The sequence below is a fragment of the Lutzomyia longipalpis genome, chromosome 3 (genome assembly GCF_024334085.1).
Source record: "Lutzomyia longipalpis isolate SR_M1_2022 chromosome 3, ASM2433408v1".
NCBI lineage: Eukaryota > Metazoa > Arthropoda > Insecta > Diptera > Psychodidae > Lutzomyia > Lutzomyia longipalpis.
In genome coordinates, this window is record NC_074709.1 from 12,406,303 (window position 1) to 12,424,319 (window position 18,017).

Below are 18,017 nucleotides of genomic sequence, written 5' to 3' on the forward strand. Positions count from 1 at the left end.
TGATTAATTTAATGCCTTGAAGAGAGACACATATTCGTCCAAAACATTGGTAATAAAGTAATAAGAAATTTGAACTGATTATTGACCGAAAATTCGATTTTTTTTCACTTTATCTTCAAATAAGTCGATGAATAAACTCTTTTTTGTAAAATAAAAAATTAAAAGAATCATTTTTTTATGTATAATTTCCATTTATTGGTTTTTTTTTAAAAATGAAATCTTAACATTTACAATTTACTCACCTTCATGCAATATATTACATTTTTTCTTTTAATTTTGGCCTATTAAGGTATATTTTCTTTACTTCCGCTCAGCATAATCTATACTCACATACCATCTCTTGTGTTTTTTTTTTCATTTAAATTTTAATAATAGTATAATAATTATATAATATAATAATCATCATCGTAATAATAAATGTTTTCTCCTTCATAATTACACATTTTTTTGTCTCTACGCAAGTGACTTAACTTGAAAGGAATTTAGAGAAAAGAAAGAAAGATAAATTTCTCTTTTCTCTCTCACGTATCCTTACTTAGGTATTTGAAAATAAATATTTATGTATTATCATGTACTTTCTTTTAAAGGAAGATAACTTTAAAAAAATTGTTTTTCATTCAAATTAAACCTTCCAAGTTACATCACTCCAGATTCTTTTTCCCTTCGTCATTTTATCAATTAATTACATTTTTCTTTTTAAATTATATACCTTCTTTTCCCAATTTCTCCTCTTTCATGTTTTTTTTACCACTAAAATTACTACTTGATTTCTCTTTGTATGCATGTGTGTGTGTTAATTGGGAGTGAGTTTCTATATATATACCTATATACTTTTTTTTAAAGAATCTCTTGTATATAATAATTAAATACAGCAATAATCCGTAATGTTTTCACGTTTTTTTTTCTTGTCAATAAAATTAATACCTACATTACTTTTGTGTTAATGTAATATATATAGTATGGTTTATCTTCACTTTTTTTATTCATTTGAATTAAATATAATTTAATTTTTAAATTATGTTCACTATATACAAGACATTGTTTTTTTTTTTCATTTAATTTAGATCATCTCTACATTGTAATTAATCACTAAGAAAATAAAGAAAAATCACTAAAAAAATCTTTTTCAATTCACATTAGAAAGAAAAGAAACTTTAATAATTAAGTGATTTTCAATCTAATTCTTCGTAATTCTTTTTTTTCTTTTTTAATTGTCTCGCTAAAATGAGTCATTATTTGAAACTTTTTTTTTCTTTACTTAATACCCCAATGAAATATATATATATACATCTATTGTGTGTATATAGGTCTTTATTTTCTCTGAAATACGTGTTAGGAAGGGCGCGTGGAAGGGGAATGAATACAATAATGTTTTAAAAATTGACTGGAAACTATGAATATATTCATTTTATTTCTTTTTTTTCTCATCATCTTTAGATATAATGTAGGTATATTAATTTCCTTAAAATGTGATTTTCCTCAAAGATTTTCTTTTCAATGCTTTGCTTTTCAATTATTCCTTTTTTGCATTATTAAATAGTTTTCTTTTACTCTCAAATTATTTTTATTTATTTTTTTACTTTATACAAATTCTATTAAACACTATATTTATTTTTTATGAGTAAATAATTTAATTAATATTGTTTCCAGATTTTTGTGAATATTTGGTTTTTGTTCGTTTTTTTAAACATTATTTTGAATTTTTTTTATTTTTTTATTCAAACTTGTTTTTTTTCTTCATTAAACCTATGAGTTACTCAAGAAGTCACCGTTTGTGATGATTTGATACATAATTTCTATGTTCCTTTTTTTCTCCCTTTATTAATGAAAATTCATTCTTTATAAAATTCTTTGATTTCTATGTTTCTTTTAATTACGCTTAATATTCATTATGAAATTTTCACTTCAGACATTTTAAGATTTTTCCATTTTACTTTTCCGTTAATTTTTTTTATACATAATATATGTAGGTATATATTGTTTTTCTTTCTATATAATTTAATTTAATTACGTGAGATGGTAAAAATTTTCAAAAAACTGTCAATCAGCTAAAAAACCTCAGTTATTTTTCCTCTAATATTTTAATGGTAGGGCGTTGTTTGAATTCAAACGAAAACTCTAAAAAAATAAATATAGTTGAAAATTAAAAGTAAAATTCGTACATAAATACATCATTATGTAGTTGGACAATAAAATTTGGAAGTTTCGCCCCACGCTTTCAATTTGGCCCCCGTTTATATGCTACGTTTTGTTATTTTCTTAATGAAAAACTAATAAAAACGTCTCAACATTGATTTTCAGTTAAAATTTATTTTGTTAATTTTTTGTTGGAATTTATGTTTTATAGAATAATAATTAGAAAAACATTCTGAGAAAAGAAAAACTTTATAATTTTTGTTCATTCACTTTGAAACCTCTTTATCCATTGCATAGTTGTTTGTTTTCCCTTTTTTACACTACCCTCAAAAAGTTCCCCAGATGAACAAAAAATGAATATTTTCTAGGGCAAATTTCAAATGTCTGTTACTCCGGCTGTGGCTAGCAGATTTTCAAAAATCCCCCAGTCTTGGAAAGGTGCATTTCTCACCTATGCAAAACTGGTGGATTTTTGAAAATCGGTGAGCCACAGCCAAAGTAATTGTTACTTGAAATTACCCTTAAAAAATCCTCAATTTCTGTCTATCCGGAAACTTTTTTCTGGTATTGTAAGTTTGAAGAAAAAAAATTGTGACAAAGAAAATCATTTTTAACGAATCAGTCTTCGGGTACCATCTATACTCTGGTTATTTTTTTATCATTAATATTTCTTTCTTTTTGCTCAATGAAGAAAAAACCAAACAGCTGCATTTTCTTTTAATTTCTGATTTTTCTCTTTAATTTTGTAAAAAGTTCAATGAAAAAAATATCATTGTACCGTCTCATTGAATTTTGATTAAATAAATTTTTTTTTACAACAATCATTCTTTAATTTTTTGTCAATCCCTCAAATAAAGTAAAATAAATATATTTTGTGCTATTCCTCTATTAATGGTCATCATCTCATTCAAATTAGAGATTTTTAGATGATCAGTTAGTTCAAAAAGGGGGGAAAACTAGGAAGGTAATTTTTTATCGGATATAGGTAATTTAAGCTTATTTTTTGTTTCTTCCACAGAAGACGTTCTTTCAGTATTTTTTTTGTTATTTTATTTATTTATTTGTTGTTAAGAAAAATTAAATATTATGTTTTTTTTTTAATAAAAAAAAATATTTGGAAAAATAAATTTAAATTACATTACAATTTATATTTAGATTTAAATATTCAGCTACATTTTCTTAAGAAATTATGTGTATATATAGGTAATATAATTTAAAACTTGCTTGTTTATTTTAAAAAAAAATCATTTCTCTTATACTTTTCATGTCTAGTTATTAATTAATTTTCTTGTAGGTAATAATAATTTAATTTTTTTCTTTATACTTCTATACACTTTTTTCTTGTTTACTTTTGTAATTTCCATAATCTTATATATTTTTTTTGTTAATAATATTCTTGTCTACATTAGTATCTAATATCACAGAAAATCTCAAAGAGGAGGCCATTATGCGGATGTGAGAATCAACTATTTAACATTCTGAGAGGTTTTAAAAGAAAAACTGATAAAGTGAAGAAGAGAGTTTTGTGCCAAGAAAAAAATTCTAAACGTTTTTTTTTTATAAAGGAAAGATTTTGGAATAATTTTTATTACTGAAAAAAAATTTAATAAAAGAAATTTGTCATCTAAATAATGGAATCAATTTTTTTTGTTTTCTCTCATTGTGAGAAAATCACTCAAGAATTCCCATTTTGAGCTATAAAGTTCTCTATTCATTTTTTCTAATCGATAAAATTATGAGTTTTTAAAAAATTCAGCGTGGAAGTTACTTTGAAAGCTTCACCTCCCCCTTCGTCAGTTTTATTTTGTGTTTTGTTAAGAGCTACGTATCAAGAGAAAAAGAACTAATAAGGGAAGATCTCTATTAACGCACTGCATTGTGCCGTACGTGCAGTTAAGACCTAATCTGAGAAGATAACTGAGTATTTGAATCCTTTTTGTGTTTAATTTCTTTTTTTTTCTTTTTTAATTTTTGCAATAACTTTCACGTACTTACGCGAGAGCTGCCGTCATGTGGTAGAGCTGCATGAGAACTTGCACGTGAATTGGTAGACACGAGAGACGATCGCGTGTATTGGAGTCCATTGCCAGCCACGAGAGGACATTGTAGCCCTCGAGGACGTAGCGTAGAACATCGGCGGTGAATTGTGAATCAAGCGGATGATCCGTTGCTGATGAATGATTTTGTTGCAACAAATCATCGGTGTTCTGCTGAATGGCCGGACTGTGCAGATGGAGGGCAGTCTTAAGGAATACCGGACACACATTCTCCATATGTGGACACGATGACCAGAACCACGATGGCATACGACCAGTTGGTGCGGTTGAGACAAAGTATCCCAGTGCTAGAGGTTGCTGTAGCAATTGTCCCACCTTGAGAAAAAATCCAAATTTATCTTTATAAATATTTTCCTTTTCATTCAACATCTTTTCTTTCTTCTTTTTATTGTTCCCTTCGTACCTCTTCTGTGTCCTGTGATGAATGCAAATTCCTCGTTGGACCACAATTTCCACTATTGCGACCAGGACTTTGGCGACTACGGTTGTCTTCTATCCCACCCGGACTACCCATCTTTGATGTTCTTTCGGGACTTGCTGGTGGCATTTGTGGTTCAGCTGCAAGAGTTGGAAGGAAAACACAAAATTTAATTAAATTGAAAGGATATTTTTTGAAAAAAAATTAAACTTACTGTCCCATTGATCGAAAATATCACCAAGACCATTCATGGCTTCCATACCATCCATTCCGTCATCATCATCGAGGCTTGGGAAGAATTCCTCGTCGAGATCATTGATATGCTGAATGTCTTGGAAGGCAGTTTGTGATGACTGCAGAAAAAGAAATTTTAAATTTAGAGAATGAAACAAAAGCGTTAAGAATTAAACATCAAATTTGGAAAAGAAATGTCAAAAATCAATAAAGAAACGTCAAACGTAAGAAAAATAACGTCAAAATATGTGAGAAACGTTAAATGTTAGAATTGTCAACCGTAACAAGGCCCGTCAAAAGCGAGAAAACAAAAGTTAAAAGTGAATAAACTCTTCGAAAGAAAGGCAAGGATCGTCAAATATTAAAAATTTCAAGCGGAAGAAAAAAACGTCAAGAACGAGGTAAGAAAAGTCAGATATTAAAACGTCAATCATAATAAAAAAAATACGTCAAAAAAGAAGAAAGAAATGTCGAATGTTTTAAATGTCAAACGTAAGAAAAAGAATGTCAAAGGCGAGGAAAATCGTTAAATAATAAAAATGTCAAACAAAAGAATAGAACGTTAAGAGCGAGGGAAGAAATATTAAATGTTAAAAAAAAAACGAGAAAACGAATGTCAAATGGAAGAAAAAATACGTCAAAACCGAGAAAGGAACGTTAAATGTCAGAAATGTCAAACGAAAGAAAAAGAACGTCAAAAGTGAGAAAAGAACTTCAAATGTAAGAAAAAAAAACCATCAAAACCGAGCAAAAGAATGAAGAATATTAAAAATATCAAAAAGAAAACAAATATGTACAACAAAAAAGAGAGAAAAGGAACACAAAAACATTTAAAACGAAACGTCAAACGTTAGAATTACAACAAAATATTCAAGTTTTCAATAAAGAAAAAAAAAAGAAAATCATTGAAGGAATTGTTTTTTCTTACCTGTGCAATAGCGCTAGTTGGAAAGACAAGAATGTGCGTACATGTGACATCTTGCGGTGTTGACAGTGGATTTTGCATTGAAATCTGACTAAAGCGCTCATCGGGCGTAAATTGATCCGGCATAACGCGCAACGTGGAGTCCGGTTCGAGCGTAATGAGGCACGCACTGAGGATACTTGGTGCAGCATGTGGATACATGAGAGAGCACTGCTTACAAATATCCTTGAGCTGTTTCGATGCCTTCAGGAGATTCTGTTTACTCAGCAACCAACTCCATCCCTTCAATTCCCCATGCCCAATTCGCCCCACGCGCCCAACAACAAGTCTCCACGGTTGAACACTCTGTGATATTACGCCCAAAATGAAATCCATCAACTTCTGTAAGCCCAAACGTCGTGCTGATGCCTTTTTTCGTCTACTCCGATTGGGGATGTCAATATTTATCGTGACAGTCTCCAGTAATTCACCCCGTTCATCAGTTGCCACCGCCAGTAACCAACTTTGATCCTCTGACAGGCAGTAGCTGCAGTACAGCACCGATGATTGCTGCTCAATACTAGCTGTACCAAACAACTCAGCATTCTCACTCTTTTCATGTTGCGTTGCCAATATGTACGGGGGTGTGTAGAGTTTGTACGGCTCGCGATTCTTCTCATCCTTATTCTTCAGGAACAACTCCATATTGGCTGCTGTTCCAAAACCCGTTAAACTCTTCACATTGCTGTTGTGCAGCAAATACCGACGACACTGTGAAAAGACACTTAGTGCCTGGCAACGCATTTCATCACTGAAACGAAGCTGATCACGACTTCGTCCCAACTCCATTATACTTTCCTGTGAAATGAGCTGCAGAGCAGGGAAAAAATGTTTGTTGTTTGTTAATTTTATTAAAGGAAAATTTTAAATAATTAAAGAAAGAAAAAGGAGGATTTTCATTTATTAATTTTCATTAAAAGTCTACGTTTTCGACCTATAATATTTGAAAAGAATTGATCTTATGAATTGATTTCAAATTTTAAAGGCCCTGAGGAAGTAATTTTGTTGTTCGAAACGTTGAACTTTTTTTTATGGAAAATTCGTCTTTTTCGTGTTTTATTTTTAAATTAATTTTTCAATCTCTTCTTAACATACCTGAAATTGTATATTACTCCTTATACTCTCCGGTATTGACGGCAGGATATTTGAGTAGCATCTAAGAAGTGCCAAAACTGCCAATCTCTGCCGATCTGACGAATCAGACAGGCACGTGAATGGCTCAACGATGTAGACAACAATACACGGTGGATTGACTTCATCATCATCCGCTGATCCAAGTGGATCCGAATGAATTGTCGACATTGAACTTGATGTATTGAGGGAGTCACGTTGATTCTCACCATCATTGTCGGATTTTGGTGTACTTGGTGCTTTGTCGGATGTTTGGGATGATTCGGGTGTATTTGGTGGTGGCATCGGACTCGGTAGTGAACGATCCTTATTGAGACTCCCATTCCCAATTAAATTTGCACTCTCCGGTGGGTCAAGGAGACTTTTGTCTGATGTTACTTTATTCAGATAGGGGACAAGTTGTACTTGACATGCCTAAAAGAATAAAAGAAAAATTCAAACTCTTGTAATGAAAAAATTAAAGAAAACTAATTTTGTGATGATGGTAAGAAAATTAGAAGAAAAAGAACGTTTTTTTTTTGCCAAAATTTATGGTAAAAATTGATGATCAATTATTAAATAATTGAATAATATGATAATAGGGGAGACTGGGGTAAAAAAAGTCAATTTGCATAAATCCTTATCTGCAGGATTCCCCAAGGGCAAGAAAATTTCCTCGATAGTTCATTTTCAAAGAAAATTTCCTGGCCTACAACTTTGTCTCAGACCACTTTTCCCTATCTCCACCGGAAATATGAGTTTTTGAACTTTTCCTAAACCCTTCTACTTCTAATTTTTTTTAACTCGATGGGTAAATATAGTCATCAGCGGGGTAAATAAAGTCGGTGGAATTATCTGATATTTCCAAGGATTTCCCACCTGAGAGATTAAGTGTAGTTGCTAACTAACCTTCTCACCTGTTAATCCGATACAAAGAACTTTACTACAAGTATTAACCCAGCTAGTGAGAAAAATTATCAGATTGGAAAATCGCTAAAAGAAAAGTTTCGAAAAACGAATTTTTCCCAATACGCAAATGAGCCCAAAATTTTATTAATTTTATTAGTCTTTCCAAATTATAGTCAATTGTGGTAAGTTGGTAGGGCTTCTCACTATAATCAATTTCAGATTCATCCCAATTATAACTTTGAAGAAATTAGCATTTAAAATTTTTTCACTGACACTTTTTACCAGGTCTCCCCTAAGATTTAAATGGGGAACAAAAGATTGAATAAATTAATTAAGAACAGAACATACCTGTGCATAGAATTTGAGGTATTCACTCATTTTGCTATCACCGAGTAAGCCAAACCACTCATCAATGGAATCATTGGCAGTTGCATTGGGATTGGGCGTTAATCCGGGGAGTGCCGTGAGGTTCTTCACATTCTTCCCCACCCTTAGGATACCTTCCCACCCCTTGATGGGTGTATGCCGGCCCAATTTGCACATTTCATACGTCGTACTCAATTCCTTGAAATACGTCTTAACGCGCGTCACGACGGTGTCATTGTCCGGTGCTATAACCACATATGCCACATCCCGTGCATACGAATAGGGTTCCAGGAGTAATTTGTCCCAGTAGTGTATTGCATACGGGGCAACGGACAGCCAGTCTTTTTCGTGACCCACAACAACAGATGGGATGGGTTGGGGTTCACACTGTCCCGTCCCACGGCCTGCTAGACGGTGGAATTGTCGCCACGTGAGGGGCCCCTGGACAGTGTACGGTGCATCCCAGAGACGTGTTGTACACTTCTTGTGGAAAGCATCCTGAAGAAGTGGTTGCATTGATTTCATAATTCGCACAATATCCTGATTACTACGTGGCCCATTTGCCCTCACATACGGCCATTTGTGTACACTCAACCCGGACTTAATTGCTGGTGGTCCCGGTGGTAGTGCCAACCTCGAATTCCCATAGTGATTATCCATTTCCATTTTACAGAGAATATTCGATTCATACGCTAATCGTCCCTGCTCAAGGGCTAAACTAATAACATCCTGAGCATCAGCATAATCGAGTACATTGAGTGCAGCATTGGCGGCAGATGCGGTGCCGGAGGATATTGTGGTGGATGTTGTGGCGACAAGTCCACGGAAACACTTGATTGCACGCTGTATGGAATTTGACGAACTTTGTACTACTGAACACTGTTCCCGGAGCAGATCCATCATTACCAACGGCATATTATCACAGTTGCTTGAACTCCCACACGGCACACCGTCACTACTTAATTTACTTTCTTGCTTCACAACCATCTCCTTCGCATCGCCACTATTTGCTGATGTTGCCACAATGGAACTTTCACCATTTGACGATTGTCCGAGAATAATGGTGAGGAGGGAACGTTTTTTGTGATAACTCGGATCTTCGGCCATATTTGTTATTTCCATTTCATCCTCATAGAATAGGCCAGCACGGTGAGCTAGTCGTCGATTGACAACAGCACTAAAGCCACATTGACACTTAATGGGATCCTCATCGAAATAACCATTCTGATGAATATTCCCACCCATCATTGCAGCCGGAGAATCAATTCCATTCCCATACATATTTCCACCAGCACCACCACCACTGTTCCCCAGGGCTGATGTCATTGATGCAAACGTTGTTCCCGGAAGCGCCAAATAGACCCCACTGTCTGACCCACGAATATTCCCCACACACTTCTTCCCAGCATTGCACACACATATTGTACAACTATCAAAGTTGTGGTCACGAAAAACATTGAGGAGTGTATCGTAGAGGAGAACATTGACAAGGAGGGCATTTGCTTCGGGCGTGCCCCGTGTTCCGCCCATTGATGGCGTTGCTGGCTCCTCCGAGTTGAATTGTTTATTGAGATAGCTGCTCGTTGATGTAGCCGGGCTGGCAATTGCCAATTCATACGGCGGCGGTGGTGGGATTGGGGTACGTCTAAAGGGATGCTGAAGCCCATGCATTGGGCTACCAACTGCCGGAAAGGGTCCCGTGGCGGGGGAAATGGGTGACATTCCGGGTTTGAGAATGGCACCCGGGGGATGCCCCTGCATCGGTGGACCTTGCCCAAAATTCCCATTTGCCATCATATTCATGCCCATTGGCATCATCATATTTGGTGTCATCATTGCAGCTGGTGGCGGTGGTGGTGGTGGGCCACCTGTACTCATTACACCCGGTGGTGGCCCACCCATTAGTCCAATTGGCGAGGGCCGTGACATGGGATTCGGTGGTGTTGGTATTGTTGATGGATTCAACGTGGACATTGGTGGTGGCTCCACACGTTCCTGTTTCACAACAATCTGCCCACCATGAGCTGCTGTTGCTGATGCTGCAACACGTTCATTGCCTCCACTTGTTGCTCCACCACTACTACTGGAATTACTATTAGAACTACTACTGCAACCATTATTAGTTGCAATTTGCTGCTGCTGTTGCTGCTGCAACCAAGATGGCTTATACACAGCCGTCATGGGAAGTGAAATGGGTAGGAGTGATTGACTCGGTAAATTCGTCAATGGTGCATACTTTGACGATCCCACGAATTTGCACATATTCGGCGGTACAAAGACATACGTCCAATCCTCAATGGGTTCATCACCAGGGCTCCCGAGATTCGGATAATTCTCCAATTTTAATTTGGGACTGTGTATATCAGTCATGGGTACATCTGAGAGAGCTCCACCGCATGGACTTGAATTTGGATGGTGCTCCAAGCTGGGTGGTGTTGGGAACATCTTTGACAATTCCTCATTGCCATACGGTCGTATACAGCCCGCATTGGGATTACACGAACTCATGCCACGCTTCTCATCCATTCCGCTCACGGATTTATTTGAACCAGGTGGTGTATGTACATTCATAGGAATCTAGAAAATATATAAATTATTTATTTTTATAAATGAAAAGAAAAATTATCTACCAGGGGCGTAGCCAGAAATCTATTGTGATAAATAAAAGAAATAAATAAATAATTTAAAGGGCGCAAAAAATGGATTTTAAATACAAAGTAGACGTAGAGATTTTAATTAACAACTTTTAACAAAAAGGTAACAATTGACATTGATTTTCTAACAGTTTGACATTTGTTTCAATCATCTGACATTTCTAGCTCTTCACATATCTGACACTTGACGTTTCTTGGCGTTTCCTTTCTAACGTTTTAATGTTTTCTACGATCATTGAAGTTTATTCAAAAGTTTTAGGTTTTTTTTTAAACAATGGCGTTCATTCTGTCAAAAATCTTTGTTTTTTTCTTATAATTTAGAAGTTGTAAGATTTTTGGAATTTTGGAAAGAATATTCTGAATATTTCAGTAATTTGTTTCTTTCATTAAGGATAAACTCAAACGTGAAACATTTTATTTCCCTAATTTGTTATGAATTAAAATGTTTTTTTTTCATATTAAGATTGTGTAAATTTCATGCAGAAGAGCCAAAAGAAAACGTTCTAACTGATAAATGCGCTCTGATAGTATTTATTTTTAGAATAAATAATGTGATAAATAGGGCGCATGTTTCGTTGTTTCTATGTTGGATCTGAATGCGAAGCGGTTAAAATATGACAATAAAATAATTTTAAAATTTCAACTGTCAAAATCTTACATTTTTCAATTTGCAAGAAAAGATTTTTTTTGACAGAATCGCCCCTAATTTTTTGTAAAAATCGACATTTCTAACGATAAACGTTTTTTAACGTTTGAAACTTCTTTTTTCTTTTAAATGTTTGTTTTGTGTATCATTGCACATTTCTAAGATTCTTTCTACTGTCATAATTTTTTCTAACGTTTGAGGATTTCATTTCAAAATTTAACATTTTCTTTCTAACATGTGATGTTTTATCCTTTTTTTGTTGCTGTTTCTTTTAGAATTATTCTTCCTAGAATTTTTATCTTGAAATTAATTTCTTTTAATTCTCAAAGAAAAAAATCTAAACAGTGTAAACTTTCAGGGTGATTACCCGCCTGGCTACACCACTGGTAACTTCATGATTTTATTTTATTTTTTTATTGTTGCTTTTGCAACTTTTATTACCGCTTCATCATTGGAAGTTTCATCGGAACTGTCAAAAATTTGATCGAGATCCTTATAGGAAGCCTGAAGACCTTCACTTGTGAAGAGACTTTCTGTGAGACATTTCCCCTCCTTGCCACCATCACCACCATCAGTGGCCTCCTTTTTGATTTCGTGCGCCTGAAGAAGGGGTGCTTCTGCCTCCTCATCCATCGGCCCACACATCGTTGATTCAATATTTTTACCACCACTCACCGTATTCTTCATTGCATGCCCCTCAATGGTGGCTGGTGATCCCAATGAGGATGCTGGTGCAAAATGTGCCTGAGAATGCACTCGGCCCGCGTATAAATCGTAACTTTGATTTAATTTTGATTCTTCGTTGGGTTTGTACCGTTTCACTGGATGATTTAGCCTGAAAAGAAGATTTTTTATTTTTTAGAAATTAAATTCAATGTTTGAAATTTTTTTTAAAATCAATAATAAAATAGCACGCTTACCATGCTTCCCATGTTGAATAATCATAGAGCAATTGGTGCGGCATGTAATCATCATCAATGATATTTTCATAGTCTTTTGAACTGAGCTGTGGTCTCTTTAGTGATGACACAAAACTATTAACATTGCTATTTCCACTAGTGTTGCTTAAATTACAATTACTCCCACTACTATTTACACTCATACTATTGTTTACACTAATATTGGCAGTCTTCAAGCTGCCCATTGAGTCCAACTTCTTCACATGTTGCTGTTCATTTTGAATTGTTGTTGCTCCACTTTTGGGTGTTGCTGCTGATGACGTTGTGTGACAGTGCGTTGCCCCAGCAAGTGTTGTTGCTGCTGCATTTGCAGATGTTGACATTGATGTTGCCATATCGTCGGATACAGATTGATGCTGTTGCTGCTGCTGCTGCGCCTGTGGCTGCTGTTGCTGATATGGCGATGCCACAGCCTTGGAATCATGTTGATCCGTTGGTGTTGGTGCTGGAGTATTTTTATCCAGATGCGCCTCAATTGGTGTCGGTGGCTGAGCACTTGCATTTACAGATGACGGTGGATGCGGTGATATGGTTGATAGCAACTGCAAAACAAAACAAAATAAAATAAAAATAAACGTAAAATCTATTTTAAAAACTAATTTAAAAAAAAGAATAGGAAATCTTTTCCTACCTGATCTGCTGGTGGAACTGACGTGGGTTGTGATTGCGTTGAATTTGGATGTGGAGATGGTCCCGCACTGCTCGGAGAACCCACGGACGGTATTGGTGCTAAAGATTCAGCTAATGAAGAATGTCTCGGATATGATGGATGATTTTGTGGTAAATTTCCAGCCCTGAAAATTAATTTTTTTTTAAAACAACATAAAAAAATTATCAATCGACATATTTTATGTTTAATTACTTTTTAATAAATTTTGAAATTTAATTTAACAAAAAAAAAAAGAAAGAATAAATGTTTATAATATTTACAATAGTTTTGCACACCGCTTCCCGTGAAAATGAAATGTGATCGATTCTCAATTAGAAATATTGTTTGTATATAATGTACCTATGTAAAAAGAACCTATATATGTAGTAATATATAGGCCCAATACATTATTTTTTATGTTTAATTACAAATTTAAAATTGATTAAAAAAAATAACTGTTCCTAATTAAATATTTTTTGAATCATTTAAAAAATAAAAATCTTATCAAAAATTTATGATTCTGATTGTAAAAATAAATAATTAATTCTGAATTAATTTTTTCTCCAAAGTCAGAACTATTTATCAGTTTGCTAAAATTGTTTAGCTAATATTTATTTACTAGCTGGGTAATTAAAAAAAGAAAAATGGAAAGCAAAAAATAAATAAAATTGCACTAAACTAGCCTTTGTTTTAAAATCATGCAAATGAAAATGAAAGGTTGTGATTAAAGAAAATAAAATAGATATGTATGTACCTATAGGTAAATTATTTTCTAATAGTAAACAAAACAAAATATGTATGGGTACATAAAACACAGCCTTCACCATTTTTTTTGGGGTATGTTAATATTGTTACATAATATATTGTTTTCTATGCTGCAGAAAACATTAAATACGATAATAATTTACATTTATTTTTTAATAGTAAATAAATATATCCAATCTCCGTGTAGGACACCAAAAGCCAAAAGCGTCAAAGCAATGTGAAAGTAACATTCCCTTTTCCATTCGTAAATAAAAATATTTTTTTGGCAACGTTTTTTTTCTTCAATTTTTTTTTTAAATTTACATGAAAAAATCGCTTTTTTCGAAACTTTTCAAACACTGCCCTTGCATTGGGAAAAGCAGTAATAATGTGTAAATGAGATTACAGTGAGGACGAAAGAATATTTGAAAATTTGAGAATGATTTCCTTGAAGGATATTTTATTTACAACATTCTATCCCTCATCATCATCATCCATTTCCATTCAAAATTGATAAAAAATATTGTACAAAAGCTAATGGAGCTATGAAAACAGGGGGAAACTAATTTGGAATTAATTATATTTTATGTATCTATTAGAATATTAAGTTAATGTATAAGAAAAACTAATAAAAATATGAAAAATAAGGGAGTGTTAGAGCAAGGAAGGAAGAAATATTAAATAACATGATTGATTCTATTGAAAATCTTTCTTAACGTATAATACGTCATAAAAAAAATCTTATAAAAAAAGAAAAGATTTTTAACAGAATCAACCCCAAACTCTAGCTTTTAGAAGATTCATTGCTAAATAAAAATTAAAAAAAAGAAAGTATGAAAATCTTTCCTCATGTTAGAAACAATGCTGTGGCTTTTGTCCATTTTTCCGTTATTTTTTTTTAATTTCCACCTGATTTAATGAAATCTAATTTATGTAGTCAGAACAGTCAGAAGGATACCATGGACCTTTATTTTTTTCAATGTAACATTAAAAGCCCATAGAGAGGTATTTATAGTCCATGTTAAACTAAATTGCAAAATTGTTTAGAATAATGATATTTTTTGTAGAAGATGTCTGAATGGGAATTTTCTTGGTTTTAACGTGGAAAGAGTGGGATGATGATGATGATTGTGACTTAAAAAGGGGTCTTTTTTCACGGGACAAACCTTTGACTGGTTGGTGTCGAAGTGACAGAGTTGGGAGCATCTTGAACACCAACAACATGTGCAGATGATGCAACTGCTGCAGTTGAGTTAAGGGATGTTGTGGATGATGATCTGCTAGATCCATGCAACAACAACGAATGGTGTCGCCGGTGGAAGGGTATTCGACCTATTCGTGTTCCCTTCTCCGTTCTACCACTTGTTTTACCACCACAACTCGTCGCCGATGAACGTCCAGTGATTTTTCTACACCTGAAAGCCAATTTGGCCCATGCTTCAGTGTAGTGTTTGTTTTTTTTTCTTCTTTTCTTTGCATTCTTTTCTTTTTTTTTCTTTGATTGCATTAAACATAAATAACAAATAACATTTTTAGCCCCCTTTTCTCTACTTTACTTCACTAAGACATAAATCCATGGGAAAAGAAATCTAATTTTCTTCAACATCTCGTTTTTGTTAAAATTATATTGAGTAAAATATTGCAGAATTAAAGATTTCTCACAACGGTATGGGAATTACTTTACGTTTCAAATTTTGTGCAACAACAGCCGAAGCATGGTAAGAAATTTCATCGTTTCTGCAGCATTATATACGGAAGAAGGTAGTATATAGAAAAAATAAATAAACTTACATACAAATCAAGACTATAAAATACAAAAGAATACGTAAATATTCAAAATAATACCTACATTGTGTATTACTTGAGAGAAGGGAAGATTTCTCTAAGAGAAGCCTCAAAGAAATCTTCGAAAAAAATTGCAAGAGAAATTTTAAAAAAATTGTAGAAATGAATTAAGGTTAAAATAAAACTTATTCCCAATTTCCAATGGAAGTCACGTAAAAATAAAAAAAAAGAAATACAAAAAACAAAAAAATGAAAATTAAGAATTTAAAAAACAGATATCACAACATTAATGAAAATAAATGTACTGGTAAGCTGACCAAGCTTACGAGAGCTGTGTTTCTTTCAGTGTACCAATTTTGTGAGAGCAAACTGGATTGCGAATTAATTTAAATACGCGCAAAGTCGGGAAAAGTTGAAAAGTCATACCCCAAAGAAATCTTTAGAAGGCTATATCTCGAGAACGGATCCATAGATTTTCATAAATTTTTTTTTGTTTGAAAGATCTTGAAGTCAGCTATAACATATCGAAAAATGAAAAAAAATTATATCCCTATTTTCGAAAAATTCGAGTTCGAAATTTTCGAAAACTTTGTTTTTGATTTTAGCGCCTCTTGCGGTCATTTCTCGAAGTTGCAATGTTCTAGACATTTGTAGGGTTTCTCGAAACCTTTCATTTGCGCTTGAGTTGATCAAGATCGGACTTGTAGAACCTGAGATATGACATGCCAACTTTGGAAGGCTATATCTCGAGAACGAATCCATAGATTTTCTTCATTTTTGGCATAGAGCTAGATAATATGGTCAGCTATAACATATCAAAAAATGAAAAAAATTTATGTCGCCGTTTTCGAGATATTCATCGAAAACTAATCGAAAATTTTGTTTTTGATTTTTGGCCCCCTAGCGGTCACTTTTGAAACTTCGGATGTTCTAGAGAGTTGTAGGGTTTGTTGAGAGCTTTCATTTGAGCCCGGGTTGATCAAAATCGGTCAAGCCGTTTTCGAGTTATGATCGATTTTCGATGAAAAATTGTGGCGGCCATATTGACTAAACGCCTTGACCGATTTTCGAAAATGAGGTATCGTTGGAAAGGTCTTGATTGCCCCTACAACATATCAAAATTTCAGACCTCTAGCTATAATAGCGGCTGAGATATAGCGAAAACAAAATTTTGAGGTTATTCAAAATGGCGGACGGAGGGGTGGGGGGTAAAATTTGACGTCATAATCGGACGTCTTCCAGTCGACTTTTAAACTTTGCCGTTTACCGCAAGTCTCTATCTATTACCGTTCTCTTGCAATTTATGGTTGAACCACGGCGGACGGCCGGACGGACGGCCGGACGGCCGGACGGACGGCCGGAAAAAAAAATTTTTGGCGCATACGTTTTTTGGAATGTGGGGACCCTAATTCGTGCTCATCCCAAGTTTGAGGCCGATCTGACGACTTTCGATTTTGCTCGGTACACAAAAGCTGTGTCTGAAAGAAACACAGCTAAAAGATTCTGGATTTCTTTCTACGAGTTTTCATCTTATTTCTATTATTTTTTTCATTTATTAAACTTTGCATCTTTCTAGCATGAGGACTTTGATACTTTCTTAGTCACGAGAGCGGGTGTCATTATAAGAAATTAAAAAATAAATAAACCTTGCCTAAGTTAGAATCAGTTTCACTAGATATAATAGTTAATTAGCAAGTACACAGTTTAAAATAAAGGAAAGTAACTTACCTAAAGCACGTGCATGTTGCTTTCTGTGTTGGATCAGTAAAATTCCAACTTGGCGCTGATGTGAAGGCGTCACTATTGCAATTTCCACTATTTGACGATAGTATCACTCCACTACCCTCACCGGGCTCCTGTTTAATCATAATTCCACTCGATGTTACCGCTGTATTCCCCGTAGCAGCAGTAGAGCCATTGCTACTGCTACTACTATTACTACTGCTGCTACTACTACTTCCACTTGGGGATGTTGATGAAATTGGCACAACATTGCTACAAGTGGATGTTGTGGTTGCACCTAAGTCACCATTGTTGGCAGTCTGTGATAAGGGGTTCGTAAGACAATCCTGCCAGACACGTTCCGGCAGAACTGTTGCAACAGACGGTGCCAAATGCATACTGAGTGGATTTCCTAGGTCATTATTGTGATTAAATGGTATATCTGTCAATGAATGTGATATGCCCTCGCGTTCTGCCTGATTCGGTGACATTAAGTCTTGCTGGGGTATTGCTAGCACCGATTTTTCCCCATTTATGCTATTTGTCGTCATTCCCCCTTGAGAACATGTCGGTACCACCTTACCCGGACTCAATGTGTTCTCATCGATATCCGTGACTAGGATGTATTTCGATGGGTAACGTAACTTTATGCCACCTTAATTTT

The 18,017-nt window shown here is 34.3% G+C and overlaps 1 protein-coding gene across 8 annotated transcripts in view; it reads right to left on the reverse strand.

Moving 5' to 3' along the window:
- Nucleotides 1–170: 170 nt before the first annotated feature.
- The window catches only part of LOC129792243 (mediator of RNA polymerase II transcription subunit 13), a 36,622-nt gene continuing 18,775 nt past the window's right edge, over nucleotides 171–18,017 (reverse strand). For 6 of the 8 annotated variants that reach the window (XM_055831112.1, XM_055831116.1, XM_055831114.1 and 3 more), the window contains exons 7-18: nucleotides 17,360–18,008; nucleotides 15,013–15,261; nucleotides 13,085–13,247; nucleotides 12,415–12,995; nucleotides 11,936–12,329; nucleotides 8,177–10,771; nucleotides 6,905–7,354; nucleotides 5,774–6,619; nucleotides 4,826–4,964; nucleotides 4,597–4,751; nucleotides 4,132–4,508; nucleotides 171–2,118 (exon numbers count right to left, since the gene is read on the reverse strand). In XM_055831112.1, coding sequence (XP_055687087.1) covers nucleotides 2,106–2,118; nucleotides 4,132–4,508; nucleotides 4,597–4,751; nucleotides 4,826–4,964; nucleotides 5,774–6,619; nucleotides 6,905–7,354; nucleotides 8,177–10,771; nucleotides 11,936–12,329; nucleotides 12,415–12,995; nucleotides 13,085–13,247; nucleotides 15,013–15,261; nucleotides 17,360–18,008 — 6,611 coding nt within the window. In that variant the 3' untranslated portion in view covers nucleotides 171–2,105. The remainder of the gene's footprint in view (nucleotides 2,119–4,131; nucleotides 4,509–4,596; nucleotides 4,752–4,825; nucleotides 4,965–5,773; nucleotides 6,620–6,904; nucleotides 7,355–8,176; nucleotides 10,772–11,935; nucleotides 12,330–12,414; nucleotides 12,996–13,084; nucleotides 13,248–15,012; nucleotides 15,262–17,359; nucleotides 18,009–18,017) is intronic. The other 2 variants (XM_055831117.1, XM_055831118.1) reach the window with 2 other exon arrangements.